We start from the raw sequence: 18,064 nt of genomic DNA on the forward strand, positions 1-18,064 counted from the left end.
CAAATCTAAAAATCTTTCCCCTCACACTTTTGTATTTGAGTACATTATACATTCAATGGGAAAACTTTGTCCAAATGGCAATTAATTAGTCTGTAAATTGGTAAATGATGCAAAAGAAGAAAAAAAAAGGAAGCGTTTTGCTCTTACATACATGTACATTTATGTGCTCATGCGTGCAAATATACGCTCACATTTACTTAGTGTCAAGTAACGAACGGTTGTTATTGGTGATTTACATCAAAATAATATTGAGAGCACGTGATTTACAGGTGCTGAGAATTAAAAAGTCACTCACTCACTCACTCACTCACACACACACACAGACCTACCATGAACGCAAACCTCATAATTCATCAAAGGCAAGTCTAAACACATAAATCCTAACTCAGGATCTCAACAAGAAGAAAGATCTATTTAAAACACCATGATTTGTTTCAGCACAAGGTTTGAGATCAGTTTGAGAGGCGAAAATGAGTGAGGATATTTATTACGCAGGTAAATGTTGAGCTTTTTTGTAAGAGTTACATTCTGAATACAAAATGTATATTAGTGACAGACTTTCTGGATGAATCTAAGTGACCAGATCATATTTCACCACAAAATAAAAATAAAAATAAAAAAAAGTAATATTTTGCATTAATATTCCTCCCTGCAATTCTCATTACCTCAATGAAAATAAAAATAATGATTATTCATTAATGTAATGCAGAAATAAGCTCATTCCCATTCCAGAAACAGAGTAATTGAAAATACCTAGATTTCAGTTTAAAAAAAAAGAAGAAAAAAAAAATTGGATTACAAAAAAAAAAGTCAAATTTAGTATAGAATATATATATATATATATATATATATATATATATATATATATATATATTAGGGGTGCAACGATAAATCGGTTCATGGATCGATTCTGCGATTTTCGCGAATGCATCGCGATTCTCTTTTGAATCGATTCTGAGCTTAGTTTTGACAGCAGATGGCACTGTGTGCTTTAGATACAGCCGTACTCTGCTTCCAGTTCCTTACACACACACCACTTGAACCTAAAATAATCATTCCTAAAGTTCGAAAAGGTTGAAGTGAATTACAAGGATGTTCACAGTGGGCTGTGTTTACATTAATCTTGTGTCATAAAAGCAAGTACATTTAACCACTTACATTACTCAGCTGAATGCACAAGTGCTCTTCTTCATCAGCATTTAAGTGTGCGGTTAAAAACTAGATTAGAGCACCATCTGCTGTTAAAAACTAAGCTCAGAATCTATTCCAGAGAGAATCGCGACGCATTCGGAAAAATCGCAGAATCGATCCACTAATCGCACCCCTAATATATATATATATATATATGCACAAGTACGTTAATTTTTTAATTGAATTACTTTTTTTTTCAGCATTACAGTCATGAAATAAACGAGATGTGTTTGAAATATTGTGGACCACTGAATATTTTTGACGTAATGATTCATGGTTGAATAAGCTTCTATGCAAAATATAATCTCTTATTTTTTTTCTTTCGGTAAAAACGGGTAATTTCTTCACAGCTTTCATGAGATTCACCCTTTGAGACTTGAGCAAATGTGATGTTGATCACACCTAAATCCGTTTTTCGACAAAGTTCACCTCCCAAAAGACTCTCAAACGCTTCTGACATTCTTTTCCAAAAACGAGGCGATGGATTTGCATCACCATGCCACAGCAGGACACTTAAAAAAGGCTGAAACTCGTACCTCCATCTAAAAGGATCAAATGTTTTTTTTTCTTCATTTTTTGAGTTTGTGCTACTGATCTGACAGACAGAAAATGTAAAAACCAGACGTCACAGAACTCCTAGTAACATGGTACCGCTCACGTCTAAACGGATCCTTCCCGTAGAGACGACCACCCAAGGGTCAGTTTAGACAGAGCAGTAATGAGTCAAGGAAAAATAGCTTCTTTGTGCCAGGAAAGAGTCAGTGTGTGGGACACGATTCCAGTGAGAACGTCAGGTCGTCTTGATTACACCACTAAGGCCTAAAAAGTCTGTTCGTCGACCGGTTCATTCGTTCAAAGTGTGGTGATCGACACATGCCAGTGTAAACCTCAGAGAGAGGTGCTCTGTCGGCCCTCCACATCAACCGATGGAAGTATTTACATGTGACGCTCAAGCTGAAAAAACGCTGAATAAAAACCCCAAACAATCGTCTTTTGGTTCGTGTCTGAAGTCTTTGCTCTGAACAGGAAATCTTCCTCGAGTCCTACATCCTCCAACATGTAGTAGAGCCCAGTCTGGACACGTACCCTACACCATGGTGCTGAGCGAGGGGCCGCTGCAGTCTGCCGTGGAGCTCTGCGTGATGCTGCTCTCTGATTCGCTGGGGGTGTCCGGAGACACCAGCAGGGTGCTGCTGTCGATGGAGTCCTCGCGCTCCTCCAGGGGCGGCGGCGGGGCGGGGATCGCAGGCTCGAGGAAATCCCTCTGGAGAGAGCCGGCCGCACCGCTCATGTGACCAGTCGCGAGCGGAACCCCGGTCCGTCCTGAGCAGAGAACGAAGGGTCAACCAAAACTAAAACTATTCTAAATAATTTTCATTGATTGAAATAAAGCTGAAATAAAATTAACTACAAGTATTAGATTAAAAATACGCAAGCTTGCAAGTAAATGTAAAATTAGGGCTGGGCGATATATTTAACCACTGTATTTATAATTAACACAATTTATTGAGACAAACAAATATTTTAAATATTTTAAAACAATCAAACACAATAAAAAATAAACAAATATCTAATTTCTAATGTTTTATATGCAGATTAAATAGGTCTTTATTGTATAGGTCTAATTGTCTCCCGAGGCCACAGGAGGGCGCAATGAGCAAAATAATGCAGCACATTTAAATTGTCAACGCAAGGAAGTAACTCTATAAAAACGTGCATTACGTCTAAATTAACTCATAAAAATCAAATATAATTTTGTAAATTGCATCAACAATTATGAACAAAACAGCATCATGTATTTATGCATTGCTTAATCCAAAGAGCTGAAGCGCCATTCACTCAGATTGCATTTAAAAACATGAGACGCAGTGAAAAGAAATAAACCTCCACAAATTCGCGACGTGTTTTCTACAAGTTTAAACTGATTTAACTTTGCATGGCTTTCTATACATCTTTTCTGTCCATCTAAAAAAAGCGCTGAATATGCGTTCTGTGTGAATGGCTTGGTTTCGGTTTTAACCCATTCAAGATCTTCTCCGCATTACCCATACTCGGAATTAGTGCTCTGCATTTATCCCATCCAAAGTGCACACACACACACACACAGCAGTGAGCACACACAAACCGTGAACACACACCCGGAGCAGTAGGCCCGGGGAGCAGTTGGGGATTGCTCAAGGGCACCTCAGTCGTAGTATTGAAGGTGGGAGAGAGCGCTGTACATTCCCTCCCCCCACCTACAATCCCTGCCAGTACGAGACTCGAACCCGCAACCTTTGGGTTACGAGTCCGACTCTCTAACCATTAGGCCACAACTTTCCTTCCTTTGAATGAATAACGCAGCAGCGGCGCATCTCGTGGGCTAGACTAACAAAATATTAAAATGCAACAACGTCACTTACATCATCACCGCATCTCGCGTGCCACTGATGCACACCTAACATTTAAATGCAAATGTTTATTTTAAATTCGACTAATATTCATTATTCACAATCTCCTCATCACAGGCAGGCACAGCACTCATTTCAGCATGTGTTCGTGTTTGTGTGTGCTGTCTGCGTCACTCATAGCATGTGCCTATATCGTGCGCTATATCGAGATTTACAATTAATTTCTATCGATATCGAAGGTGTACTGTCGATAAATATCGATACCGTTTTATCGCCCAGGCCTATGTAAAATTATAAAATAATTTTAATTTGAAGTACCACAATTACCAAAACTAAAACTGAAGAAAAAGAAACTTTTGCATTTAATAGAGAATTTGTTAAAAAAAAGTTTTTGATAATTAAAATAAGGTTACATAAATTACATAAAAAAACAACTGAAAATTCAAAATGAATAAATGTAATTACTTAACATAAAATAAAAAGAGACATTTAAAAAATAGAAAGCACATCAAAAGGAATAACACTTCAACTAAAATAAAAATGCAAAAATGATAAGCTAATTCAAAATATTAATAAATACTATAATAGCATATAAATAATACTAATATTGAAATTGTATAGCATAACTGCAAAAACAAATAAAAATGAAATGCATGACAAATTATGGCTTCAAAGTGTTCTTTAAATAAAATAAAAAAATAATAATAATTAATTTGTTTGTTTATAAATATTAAAACACTTTATTTAAAATTTCAAATAAATATCTCATAAATGACCATGACTTTTTTTTTTCAGTTTCCAGGAATTCACCACACAAATTAGCAATATTCAAGTGCTAAAGAGATTTACAATTAATTCCAATAGTTTGATTATAGCATTGCTATAAGCTAATATTGTTTCATGTCTCTAATACTTGCAAAACATTCACATATACACAAATATTGTGTGTTAATCGGTGTTAAATGCAATGTAATATTTTCAATTGATATTCCTCTCAACATACAGTAGTATTTTTCGGGGGATACACTGCAAAATGCATTCTGGTTTTGCTTTATTTGCAGAAGATACATATGATGATTCCTTACAATTTGGCAATTATTAGGTATCCTAGAATACAGAATAATAATAATAATAATAATAAAGTTGTCTAGGTAAGCAGCTCACTAGGTTTTGGATCAGAGCTCCAGAGTGTGATCCATAAAGACTTTAAATATCATTCATCTGAAGATGATAAATCATTAGTTACTTGCATATGTATAGAAAAGACCTAAAAATACAGCGTCTGCTGTTAATCTTTGTAAGACGTACTGAGGTCCATGTAGAGGATGCTGTCTGGGTTGATGGAGGCCTCATATGAAGGAGGAGGGTCGTCGGGGTGGTGGATATCTGGGTATTTGTAAGCAGCATAAGGGGGCGGAGGCTCCTGGAAGTGGAACGCTCCACCTTCACCATCATCAGAGAGGTGCAGAGGCGTCAGGCCCGTCCCGAACGCATCCGGCCCGTAGTCAAAGCCAGGGACCCTCCGACCCAGATTAAAATGATGCACTGTGAAAGACAGAGATGATTCAGAAAAACAGCACTTTAACATGTGCTGATATAATCAGATGATCACACGGGGCCTTACGGTTTCCTCCAATGAGGGTTTCGATGCGTTCCCGCCGGCGCTGCCTCAGTCTGTGCACCATGAAGAGCAGCAGCGAGAGGATGAGGAAGGACGATATGCAGCTCACGATGAGCCTCATGCCGCTCGCCATCGAGTCAAACAGACTGCTGCCGTCTGAAACAAACAACACTAATGAGATTTACCTCTGCCAGACCACAACCCGAGGAACTGAAACAATACGCAGTCGTAATAGATATTTGGTCATAAGGCACAACATTTAGTGGAACATTTTTTAATCTAATAAAAAAAGCTGAAGTACTAAAACTAAAACTGAAATAATAAATTTAAACACATAGAAATGCTTTAAAAATAAAGCTCAAATTAGCAATACTCGAGTGAAGTGTTCAAGAGATTCACAATTGATTCCAATAGTTTGATTATGGCATTTATAAACTAATTGAAGCATAAAAAACAAATATTAAATATTGTATAGAATGGTTATAAGTGATTTGACTACTTTTAGCAATACTTTTTGTGCAATATGGAATGTAATACAAACAAAACTAAATGGTAATAAAAAGAAAATGATGTGTTACACTTTTATCACAAGACTGCACTTTCAGCACATTCTGCCGTCCAAATAATCTAAGAAACAAAAACTTTTAGTGCTAAAATTTTAATAAAAAAACTAAAAACAAAAAAAAGCCACGTACACGGGTATTTTTATAAAGAGTTTTTCCTTCTTCCGTTTAAAAAAATATCTCCGTCCACATGAAAACGCAAACGCATGCTATGAAGCACTGTCAAGAGCATGCCTAACCAACAGGTGGCGATATAATCTCAACCGTAAAGCCATGCTGGCCAATCAGAAGCCTGAAAAAGTTTCCAGTAGGCAGAGATACATGAACGAACGACCTAACTGCGTAGAAAAAGCTGCGGTCTTAAAAATAACCGCGTTCGTGTGGACAGGGCCTTAATTTAGTCTATTAAAGTAATGATAGTTTGCCATTCTAGTTTTACAGTAAGATAAGGCAGAGTAGCTCCACCTAGTGGTGAGACTTGGGCACAAAAATGGGTGCAAAATCAAATATAGTGCACATTTAAAGATTTATCTTCATTTAAATACATATCTGTCCCGTAATCTTCAGATGTAATACAGGGATTACATTCAAGAACAACTTTGAAGAGACTGTGACAGTACCGGGATCCAAGCAGGTGAACTTGCAACACTCTTTAGGGTCCTTGCGGAAATGCTGGCAGCCCTGCGGACGCTCACACAGGGCGGCCACACACATCTCCGGCTCGCCGTCGTCGCACGTGCAGCTCAGACACGGGTCGTCCCCTTTAGGCGTGAAATAATAGCCCTCGTTCACCACGTTGTCTCTGATGTCCACACACGTTTGTCCTGGTGAAGAAACCGGTCAGAGTGATATCAGTACATTAGTACTAGCATGAATAAAACTCCAGAATGCTATCAAACAGGGTTCTTCTGTTAATACGTCGCTGGACGTACTTCTCTTGCAGAGGAAGGGGAATTTTTTATAGCAGTTTTCGGCGTGCCAGCTGTGCAAGCCCCGCTCGTTTATGCTCTTGATCTGAAAGCGCTGCAGCTGGGCGCAGAACACGTTATCCTGGGTTGGGTTCGCCTCGCCCAAATTAGCCAGACCCTCCGGAGGCAAAAACACCTGCATGGACCCTGTGAGGAACAGACAGACGGATGAGGGAACAGTTTCAAACGCCCACAGATGTGAAAAAGAAATATAAAAATTTAAATGTATTTTCTTCAGAAGTTAAGGAAACAGTTTATCCAAAAAAACTAATGTATCTGTCATTATTTACTCACCCTCATACGTCATTTGAAATCAGTGTTGTTATTTTTAACTGAAACTAGAGCTAAAACTATTAAAGATCATTTGTGTTCATTTTTTTTTTTTAATGTTGCCTTGGCAACTTTGTTGAAAATAAGTTACATTTGAAGTATTACAAGTACTAAAACAGAAAAATAAATTACAAAAATGACACAATTACTAAACAATAAACTAAAATGATAACTGAAAAATACAAAATTAAAAGCAACTTACCTGAACTAAAATAAAATATTAATACTAGATGTTAAAAAACGTTTTAAAAAGTAGAAAGTTTTGTAAAAAATTCTGAAATGTTGCTAACAGCAGTAAAATAAGTAAATTGAAGTAATACAATTATTAAAACTGAAATAAAAATAAAAATCTAAGTATATTAAAAGTACATAATATATTATTAAATAATAAATATATTTTTTTATTTTCAAATGTTAATAAATACAACTGTTAATAAACAATCAAATATAGAGAAAATATAAGAGAGAATTAAGTTTAAAATTAATTATTCACTGAAATCATGAGCGTTCATTACAGAAATAGTGAGGTTTGATCTTTTCAATGAATCAATTGATCCTTTTTCACAAAGCCAGTCTGAATGATTTTGCTCACTAATTAAAGTTCAACTCACTGATTCAATGATCCAGTAACAATTAACAGCCTACTGGACCATTTACTGTGAGTACCAACTTAAATTTTACTAAGTTATGGTAAGACTTCATAAGACTTGAAATATAGTAATCAAGTTAATAGGACTACTTTAATGGTATTTTATTTTGGCAAAGGTGCCATTTAACAGCTCGGGTGCTCATTCATTACAATAAAAACAGATATTCTTCCATTTTTTTTTTTTTTTCATTTTTGTTCACTGTATTCCTTAAAATAATTTGAGATTAATACCAACCTTTATACGCCACTTCCCAGCGGCCCTCGAGCGAATGATTCTGGTTGGAAATCACATACTGATATCCCACCCAGAACCTGCAATGACACAGCGTTGAGAACTCAAAAGCGTGAAACCTCACCTCTTCCTCAGGAAACAGATTCACACACTCACTTGCACTGGTCCTTTCGCTCGCACACGTTCTCGTCGAAGTCCACCTCGATCTTGAGGATGAACTGCAGCTCTTCATTGGTGCCGAACGTCGCGAGGGAGCCGTTGACCTTCTGACAGGTTTCCACCGCCTGCCAGTAGTTCTCGCTCCTCAGGTAGACTTTATAACAGCTGGCTGTCTTTTCATAGTGGTGCCAGCCGCTCGGACACTTCCCTGTGTTTAGAAATAGAAATATCATTATTTAAATTTCTAAATTATTTAAATGTTATTTTTAAAATTCATAATTGAACCATAATGGGTATTTTAACACAATTTATTTCTTCCATCACCCTACTGTTGTGATCAATTATATTCATTCCATATAAATATAGTATATACTACAAATATATATATATAGTCTACAATTTAGAAGTTTGGGGTCAAGTTTCTCATACTCACCAAGCCTGCATTCATTTTATATATATATAATATATACAGTAATATTGTGAAAAATGATTACAAATTAAAAATAACTATTTTCTATTTTAATATATTTAAAAATGTAATTCATGTGAAAAAATGTTTACATTTCAGCATCATTACTCCAGTCTTCAGTGTCACATGATCCTTCAGAAATCATTCTAATATTTAATGCTCAAGAAACATTTCTTATTATCAATGTTGAAAACTGTTTTGCTGCCTTATGTTTTTGTGGAAACCCTGATAATTAAATTATGACCGATGATTTTTTTCCCAGGATTCTTTGACAGAACAGCATTTCTTTAAAATAAAAATCATTTGAAACGTAAAAAAATTCTTTACTGTCACTTTTGTTCAATTTAATACAATCTTGCTAAATAAAAGTATTAATTTCCCCCCAAACTTTTGAGTGGTAGTGTATATAATAAAGTGATCTACCAATAGTGTAATAATAATAATAATAATAATATGCCCTCCTGTTGCACAGGTTAAGCTCTTATTTGTATTTATTTATTAATCCGTTTTTTTAATACTGTCAATTTTGTAATGTTTTATGTGATTGCTAATGGAAACATTGACATAGCAATGCAATATGAGCACATCTTCACAGCATTTGAAGAGTGTGAGTGTTTTAAAGAGATCGGGAAGGGTCTTACTGTTGAAGCGCACTGGCTGAGCGACTCCCATGACGTCCTCCACCGGCTCAAAACCATTGCTGTATCGATAGCGCTCCTCCTTTATTGCTGCAAGAGAGCCAAACAAGGAATATTAGAAAGCACCTTGAATGCAAAACACGTCATCTTTAATAAGGCCAAAATATACTAGGCTGAAGCATAAATCATATACGAAAATGAAACATTTATTTGGAAGGACACTGTTGTTAACAAGATACTACAGGCAGGGGCGTAAATTTCGTCTAACAGTAGGGGGGGACAATAAACATACAATTTCTCAAATTTGAAGGGGACACAAGGATAGCATATTTTCTTAGCGATAGATGCTATTTACACTGAGTGAAAATAGCAGTATTTGTTTTGTGATATGCTATTTACACTATATTAAAATAGCAGGATATTCTGCTAATTACTTATTGCCAATAGTGGCAAATATCTGCACCTCAGCATTGTAATGCATTCTAAAACAGTATGCAATAATAACTTTTTTTTAAATTATTAAATGGATGCCACCTTATTCGGACAAAATCTCTCCCTACACCTACCCGGATACTTTTTCAACTTTTTGATTATTTCCTTCATTTTTATTACAAAATAAATGCTTTTCTGATGTGATTTGAAATTTGAAAAGGGAGAAAAAAAGTTTGCCAAAAGGCAGATTCGAACCCGGGTCGATCACGTCAAAAGGTGGCTGACACCCGTTTTACCATCTGCACCACTGGAGCTGCCGATTGGTGATCGTCTTTTGTAATGTTGACTAGCCCGATCACACGTTGGTGGATGGAGTCAGTGTAATAGCCTTTGCCAATTATTTTTTTTTATTCCCAACAGTTAAACAGTTGCCCACAGAAAAAAAAAAAACCAGGGGAAAAAAAAAAATATGTGGCAGCACCCCCACCACCATTTCCTTCAAGCAGGTAACGTTATTATTGCTAACTTAGCGGATTTATCGAAAAATACATTGGCATCATCTGTATTAAAGAGAAACTAATCACTTCATCCGATGTTTAAGTGAAGAAATTAGCCTTGACAGCCTTACTTCTGTCAGGACCACTATCGTCAAAGATCATTGACAATTAGCATATAGTTTGGATTGGCGGTATGGTTCCGTTCTGGGCAAGAACTCCCTGCGCATCCATGCAGCCTAGCATGGATGAGAGCAGGGAGAGCAGCGATAACCCCCCCCCAGGTTAAACAGAACAGAACCAACATGAATGTATTGCAGATATCATTAAAGTTCAGTAATGTTATGTACACATTTTAGAATTAGTCTGATTCAAAGGAGAATCAGAAGGCTGAACCCTGACTGACAGAGGAGGAGTTGGGGATGGAGGAGGGTAATTAGCTATTGAGCAATGCGAAAACTGCTGATACTACTGCGGGACCTTATATATGAATACTTAAATAGGTGTCGTATTCCCATAGGTTGACGGGGATCAGCTGAGAGTCAGCGGATGCGAGTTTGATTAACGTGACCTGCCAGAACTAACGCTACGCTAGATTTACTGGACTTCCTCAACTATTGGCTTTGTTCTCTCTCACCAGACTTGTGTGTGTGTGTAGGTGATGTAAAAGAGGAAAGCAGGCATTTGGATCAAAGTGAGGCAAGGGAGGGGGAGACTCAAAATGTTTCTAAACTTAAAACAAATTTTTCCCCCGTTTGTGTTGTTTTACTACTTACAATTGATTAAAGTATAAAACATTGTTATTTACAATGCACAGCGGGGTTTTTAATCATATTTTTAGGGGGGACAACCCTCAGATGGTAACCCAACAAAACAGAAACAACAAAATTATTATTAATAATTAATTAATTATTGTTGTTTCAATATTATTTTATTTATACTGTATATTTATATAATTATAATTACACTTTGAACTGTTTTAAAAATATGAATCAAAGTAAGTTCATTTTTGCTACTGATCTGAAGTTTACTTCAGAGACACTATTAAAACATAAAAAAAGTTTATAACGGTGTAACATGGCTTTCGTTAAAATTAATGACTTTATTCAACTTATCGCACATTTAACGTATTTTCAACACATCAGCCCTATTGGACGATGCAGAGGAAATATGAAATGGCACCTTGCCAAAATGTATTGCATTTTATCTCCTGCTACTGAAAGTGTCACTGAAACGTTTACGAGACTGCGAAGCCCATCATAAATCAGAGGAAGCGATATGAACACCAATCACCTGATAAAAACCGGCAAGATTAAAATCAATAAACAAACACTCAAACAACCCCAAAATGTCCAAGTCTATGTGTTTACATAGGCTACAACCGCTTTCTGATTATCTGGCAACACCACCAATACAAAGCACTAATCTTCAGCGTTTATGGGTTATTTTGTCCTGCTTGGGGTGTGACTCTGATCAGCAGTGCTTGAAGGAGCTACGAGACTCAGATCACATGCTCAGCAAATCCACTTTGTAATTCCTGTTATCCCATCCAAGAATCAGCCTCTGAGCACCGTCTCTCACTCCGGAGTTAAGACACAGAAACCACAGCACACGGGCAAAACAAACCAAAACCCAGGGTGACTGCCAAGCACTGGCAAAATGACAGGACAAAACCCAATAAGTCAGAAGTGAAAGCGCTCCTTGTGCGGTCATAAGCATGAGTGTGTTTTTACAGTGCATTGCACAAGAATGTATGTGAGTGTGTGTGAACTTACTAGTAGGGTTGGGTACCGAACGCGGTACTTTTAAGGGTACCGACCGAATTGCATCGGTACTACAGAGTACCGATTCACGTTAAATCAATCGGTGCCAAATTTCGGTACCTGAAAACGCATCTGGGCGCATACGCTACAGAGAGAGAAAGAGAACCCCTGTGACGTGAGGTCCCCCCTGCAACTCTTTCAAACAACACACAGGACAAGCCGAAATGTTGTGAAGTGTGGTTACATTTCTAGGGCCATATGGTTTCTGCGAAAATCGCGGACGGGATCACGGAGTCCATTCATAAAAACTTAATTTACTCCATAGCGCGGAATGCCACGGAATTCGTAAATTTTGGATGAATAAATCAAAAGCAGCCACTGCCACTTAATTCGAATCGTGATATGAACTAGTGTCTGTGAATATTGCCTGCATGTTCCGCTTGCCTCTGTATTTATGAATGGCGGAAACGCGGTTTTGTTTACTATACAAATACTGAAGCACGTATGACGCTCGCGGTGATTTTCGGCCTCTGCGTCTCAGTATTCACTATTATGTTTCATTTGAGAAAACTAGCACCATCATACTGTATACACACAGTAGCTTCATGGCAACCTGTCAAAATAAAAGTACGGTTTAACATGTAACAGAAATATATTACTTTTGTATTACTTTTGTACAGTATAATGTACATCTTTAAATATTCCATTTTCTATCAAATTTAAATAAAACAATTAAACGATAAAAATAAATATTACAACCAGATTAATCACTTAATTGTAGAAAAAAATTATACAATTATTAGCCTATTAAAAATGTTTTAAAGGAATATTCACACAGTTTTTCTTCCTTTCATTTTCATTTGAATGTTTAATGCCTTCATTTGAGTTTCAGAAAAATTAAAACAAGAATTTCTGGGGAAGAAAGAAAGAAAGAAAAAGTTTGTAGGGCCCTATTGTTCAAAATGTTGAAATTGAGACTTTTGGACTTATAATTTCCACTGAAATAAATGTTTTTGTAATTACACAGAGTAAAGTACCGAAAAAAGGTACAGTTGGGTACCAGCACCGAAATTCAGGTACCGATACCGGTACCGTACCGGTTCAAATGTGAACGGTACCCAACCCTACTTACTAGGGCAATCTATCTCATCGCTTTTGTCCTCACAGGCCGTCCATCCATCGCACTGCCAGGACAGAGGGATGCACTGCATTTTTCCGCTCCGGCAGGCAAACTGGCCAGGATTGCAGCGCAGGTCTGAAACACAGACAATACACTGAGCCAAACTAATCTGGAAAGAGAAAATCTGCAGCAGACTCCATTATGTGTGATTACAAACAATCATGATTTATGATGCAACAGGAATCTCCAAATTTAGATGAAGAGCTGTTCGACGTCATCAGGGACACCAGTGTCAATGTCAGGCTTAGCCAAATAAGACTCAAACAGGGTCAACGTGTCAAACCGAACCAGCAGGAAACACTCAAGATAATTAGTAAGAATTCCAAGCATCGCAGCTTACCTGACAACAGTCTGGCCAGAGCGAGCCGTGGACCTGCGGGGGGAGGAGAGAGAGGGAGATTTAGTGATTCCAGCTATATAACATTACCTAATCTCTTAAAGGCTCAAGAGACAGTCTGTCTTCTGGTTAGCAGGGTATCAATAACAATAGATAGTACTGATACATCCACAAATTGCAAACAAAAGTCAATTCAAGTGACCAGAAGGCTCTTTATTTTGCATTTAGAAAGCATTTTTTGTTTTTTTCAAATGTGAGCCCTGCAAATGTAAAATTATATTTTACTATTTTAGGATAAATAAGATGTAGACAAAACACTAATTCTTAGTAACGCTGAGGGAAAAAATGTATAATAATAAATAAATCATAAATATAAAAAATTATAAATATACTATGCTATATTACGTTATATTCTTTTAAATGCATATAAAATAATCACATAGGAAAAACTTGAGAATTTAAGATTAAAATTGGCATTAAACCACAAAAAGTCTATTTAATAACTATATATAATTTATTTGATTTATATACATTACATTAAGTATAAAACAAATACTAATAATTACATAATTTATAAAAATTTTATTATTCATTATATTAAATAAACGTATATTTACTACTACTACTATTAATAATATTACTTTTATATTTAGATTTATTATAATGTAATAAATTATATAATTTATTACATAATTACACAATTTATTATATTACATGTACATTATCATTATTACTGATATAAATGTATTTTTACATTAAATTTAATTAATTACCTTTGCCCATATGTGTGTGGTCCAGATTTTCCCTATGCTGGATAGTAAAAATTGATGTCCTCATGTGCAAAACAGTTTCTAAATCATGCTGTTGTTTTTTTTCTAATGTAAAAATGTAAAAACGCAGAATGTTTTATAGTTTGTACAATATGAAAATCATTATGTTTATGGACAGTCGTCACAAAATGCAAAAACCCAATATGTGTGTGTGCATCATTTTATACATAAAAGCCATCTAATATTATAACGAAAATAAATTCTGTTATCTGATGTTAGCAAACACCCAATTAGCTTGATCCTCCAATCCACTAAACAATCTCTTGAGAAAACGAAGCAACCTACAGACAAAGATTTTTAAAAAGAGCTTCTCTTCTTGGGACGTCCAGACATTCAGTCCTTCAATCAATCACATGTCCAACCCTTGAGTCTAAAGTTATCCTAAAACAAACACAGCAACACTGAGATGCCTTCAGAAGACCAGTGTGTTCTCTACTATGGATGCAATACTAGAACCAGATCTGCACCACATTCACCGCTGCAGACAGTAAGACCATTGTGAACAGGTGAACACTTCTCCATGTGCCCATAAGTTCCAGTGATCACCAAAATAGTACCAATAACCCATTTGGGTAGTTGACAAATAGATAAAAACTAAGATTTTAAGTTAAAATGTATGTATAAAGGAAAATAATCGTCGACTGTCCTACTTTGCACATGCACCACTTCAAGTTTGTTATGCATTAAAAAGTCTTCTGGGTCAGAAGTAAAGATATGCAAAAGTCTCCTTTAATGTTAAGATCACAGTGATCATGTGTAATATTATGCACTTTTAACAAGAGCACACACTGAGATTAAACACCAGCTGTGGGTTTATTTGATGAGATTCAACATGGAGACAGACCAACCCATCCTGCCCTCAAAACAAGTGCACATAACCTGGGCTTCGCTTCCCCATGGAAATTAAACACAGAAAAGCACATCACAGGCCATTAACCTAAATACTGTCCTATTTATTTGATCCACTGGGTTTCCATGCATCACCTTATATCAGTAGGATTAATAAACCTCCCGTCTACCAGAGGAATATCAGAACAGACACCAGCAGAACGCCGCTGCTCTGATGTTTCCCTGTCCAGAGCGTTCTGCTTGATCTGTCTGCTCCTGTATTGACCTGTGGCCTACCAGAAACATTAGATTGACTGCAAATGGTTGGTATGTATGGCAAGTTGTTTAAACATTTATTCCTTACAACCTACAAGCATATATTTTAATGTAATTGTATTTTTCATTACTAGAAATCCAGTGGTGACCAGTAACTTTAGATTTTCATCAACTAGAATCTTTCAGTTCCACTAGCAACCATTCATTACATACTAGTATTTGTTTCATTGCTACTAGTCACTATCCCAACAGTGACAAGTAACATTTACAATGCTACTAGTAACGACTTGCAAATGTTGTCATTTATTGTATGGGAATCTGTGAGCATACCAACTATTCACTTCCAACTAGTCTTCTAATAGTTACTATAATTATACTTATTTCAGTTTTAATATAGTGCTTATTTAGGGGGTGTTTACACAACACCTTTTTCTATTAAAACAGATTTTTTTATGTGTCTTGGCTGTTCATTTACATGACAATGTCGTTTTGTGGTCCTGAAAATGCAAACTTTTGAAACAGGTTTCTGATATTGTTACTGTCTCCATGTAAACTACAAAAATGCTAATTTGTGAAAAAGTGACATCATGCGCATACATTTTACATGTTTACATTTCCGTGCAGGCGCATAGTTTTTCTTTACGGAGTGACATCACCAACTAGTGGCCTGGCATGCATAATACAGCATTTTTAGTTGTTTTTTCTGGATCTGTGTTTTGACTATTTTTCCATAGGTATTTAAAAAAAAAAGTTTGTATGTAGTACATGTAGTTAAAGTCCACATGAAATCAAAATGGACTTTATTTACTTTACTAGCGCACATTGCTAGTCTTGATGTAAACAATTAATCCGTGCAAGTTAATCCGCTGAAAAAAATTGTTTGCTTTCGTAATCTTTTATCAAAATCTGAACATTTACTTCCGCTCTGGAATGGCATTCCTTTTCTGATGACGTCAGTTTGACGGCTTGAGCAGAATATCCTTAAACACACCCTTCTAACCATTAGATTGCTATGAGTGAGAGACAGAGAGGAGGAGCGCAAACATAAAACCATGCCCTCTATTCAATATTCCGTTTCAGATGGAAATACGTCACTACACTGAAATAAAGTCGGCAGCAACTTCCGGTTCACGCTGACTTTAAAGAGAGTAGGGAGACTGATCATTAGCAGTTCTTTATGGAAGTGGGCGATTTTTTTAGCACCACTTGTTTCTCTGATTGGTGCTGATTTCATTGCAGAATCATGGATCATGTAGTTTTTCCACAAGGAATTCCTCTGTTAAACTTGATTCTTTTAAAAACAAGTTGAAAAAATTTGGGCTGATGGCTTCAGCAAAAGCATAGTCCATCACTAAACAACTTCGTAGCTCACAGTTTGCTAAGGTTTATAAATTATCGCTAAAAATCAGTTTCCCTATTGAGAAAATGACTGGGATTTTTACTTCAGTTGCGCACCACTGGAATAGATATCCATAAAATACTAGGACTAGTAAAACTGGAAAAGTTATCAGCAATAACTTGTGCACTAGTTGAAATGAAATAATTGGGTTCACCAGAGAAGGCAAAATTTGCAATTTGTTACAAGTAACAACGGAATAGATAGTTGGTATAGTGACTAGAAGTAAGGGAATACGTAAATGAGTAATGAATCACAAACATATACCATGTAGTTTTAAGGAATAAATGTTAAATCAGCTTGCCACATGGTATGTAATACAAAAGGCTTAAAGCTAGTAACATAAATAGATACTATGTTGTTTTCAAGATTGAATATTAATACAGCTTGCCATATGGAACGCAATAAAAGCGTAAAGCTTAATAAATATAACAAGGCAATAACAAATTGATAACATAGCGCTATTTAAAGGCCCTAATGGCCTGCGAAAGAGCCTTTGCAGCTCAGCGCCTGTTCATCCCCCTCATGACCGAATACAAGCAGAGCTGCAAGCCTTTCCCAGCCCAGACTGCAGCAAATGCATTGATTAAAGCAACACCTTTACCTGTCCGTGACGGATCTGTTATTGTCAGAATGAAGAGGAGAAGCACAAAACCACCGCTGTCAGCCTTCGGCAACATTTATCCTCCATTCATAGTATCTTACACCGGAGAAAATGTGCGAGAGAAAATGCAGTTAAAGCAGCAGCCGCCGATGTGGAGAAATAAATCACAGCGAACAGCAGATTCCGCGTGCTGTGTATATTCCGTCGATCATAAATAAGCTTCGGTACTCGGATGTGTTGATTTCAGTTGGCTAGGGTCGGGATATAGTGTCATATTCCATGGCTGTTTCCTCTGGCTCGGTAAACGGGCTTAGGACGGATATAAAACAAGATGGCTCCGCCACCGTCCCATCAAAACAATCCCAACCATGTTCCCCAGCCCACAGACGGGAGGAGGCGCTTAATCACCTCCTCATTATAATACATGCATGACATTGCCTTCATGTCTCACTGTTCAAACGCATGTTTCATGGAATGTTACACTCTGGCAAGCAAAAGTGTTTAAGCGCATTTGTTTTATTGCAGCCAGTCACATGACTAGGATAAGAAATATAGTTGGCACTATAGGGCCTAAAAACCCTGCACATTCATTCATATAGGCTACTGGTCAAAAGTTTGGGACCAGTGCATTAAAAAAAAATCAGAATCAGAATCCGAATGAGTTTTTATTGCCAGGTATGTTTACACATACGAGGAATTTGTTTTCATGACACT

At 36.6% G+C, this 18,064-nt stretch overlaps 1 protein-coding gene across 2 annotated transcripts; it reads right to left on the minus strand.

Moving 5' to 3' along the window:
* Positions 1–1,104: 1,104 nt before the first annotated feature.
* Positions 1,105–17,730, minus strand: dgcr2 (DiGeorge syndrome critical region gene 2). 2 transcript variants are annotated; one of them, XM_016294449.1, is made up of 11 exons: positions 17,351–17,730; positions 13,420–13,452; positions 13,032–13,154; positions 9,214–9,300; positions 8,101–8,311; positions 7,948–8,024; positions 6,698–6,880; positions 6,386–6,589; positions 5,206–5,358; positions 4,890–5,126; positions 1,105–2,514 (listed from the first exon to the last, which is right to left on the minus strand). In XM_016294449.1, exons 1-11 carry the CDS (start codon positions 17,424–17,426, stop codon positions 2,279–2,281), a joined length of 1,620 nt encoding a protein of 539 aa, XP_016149935.1. In that variant the 5' UTR covers positions 17,427–17,730; the 3' UTR covers positions 1,105–2,278. The 2 variants fall into 2 exon arrangements, with proteins under 2 accessions (XP_016149935.1, XP_016149936.1); XM_016294450.1 differs by lacking the exon at positions 13,032–13,154.
* Between the last annotated feature and the right edge of the window lie 334 nt (positions 17,731–18,064).

This window comes from Sinocyclocheilus grahami, unplaced genomic scaffold (assembly GCF_001515645.1).
Source record: "Sinocyclocheilus grahami isolate Dianchi unplaced genomic scaffold, SAMN03320097.WGS_v1.1 scaffold318.1, whole genome shotgun sequence".
NCBI classification, from domain to species: domain Eukaryota; kingdom Metazoa; phylum Chordata; class Actinopteri; order Cypriniformes; family Cyprinidae; genus Sinocyclocheilus; species Sinocyclocheilus grahami.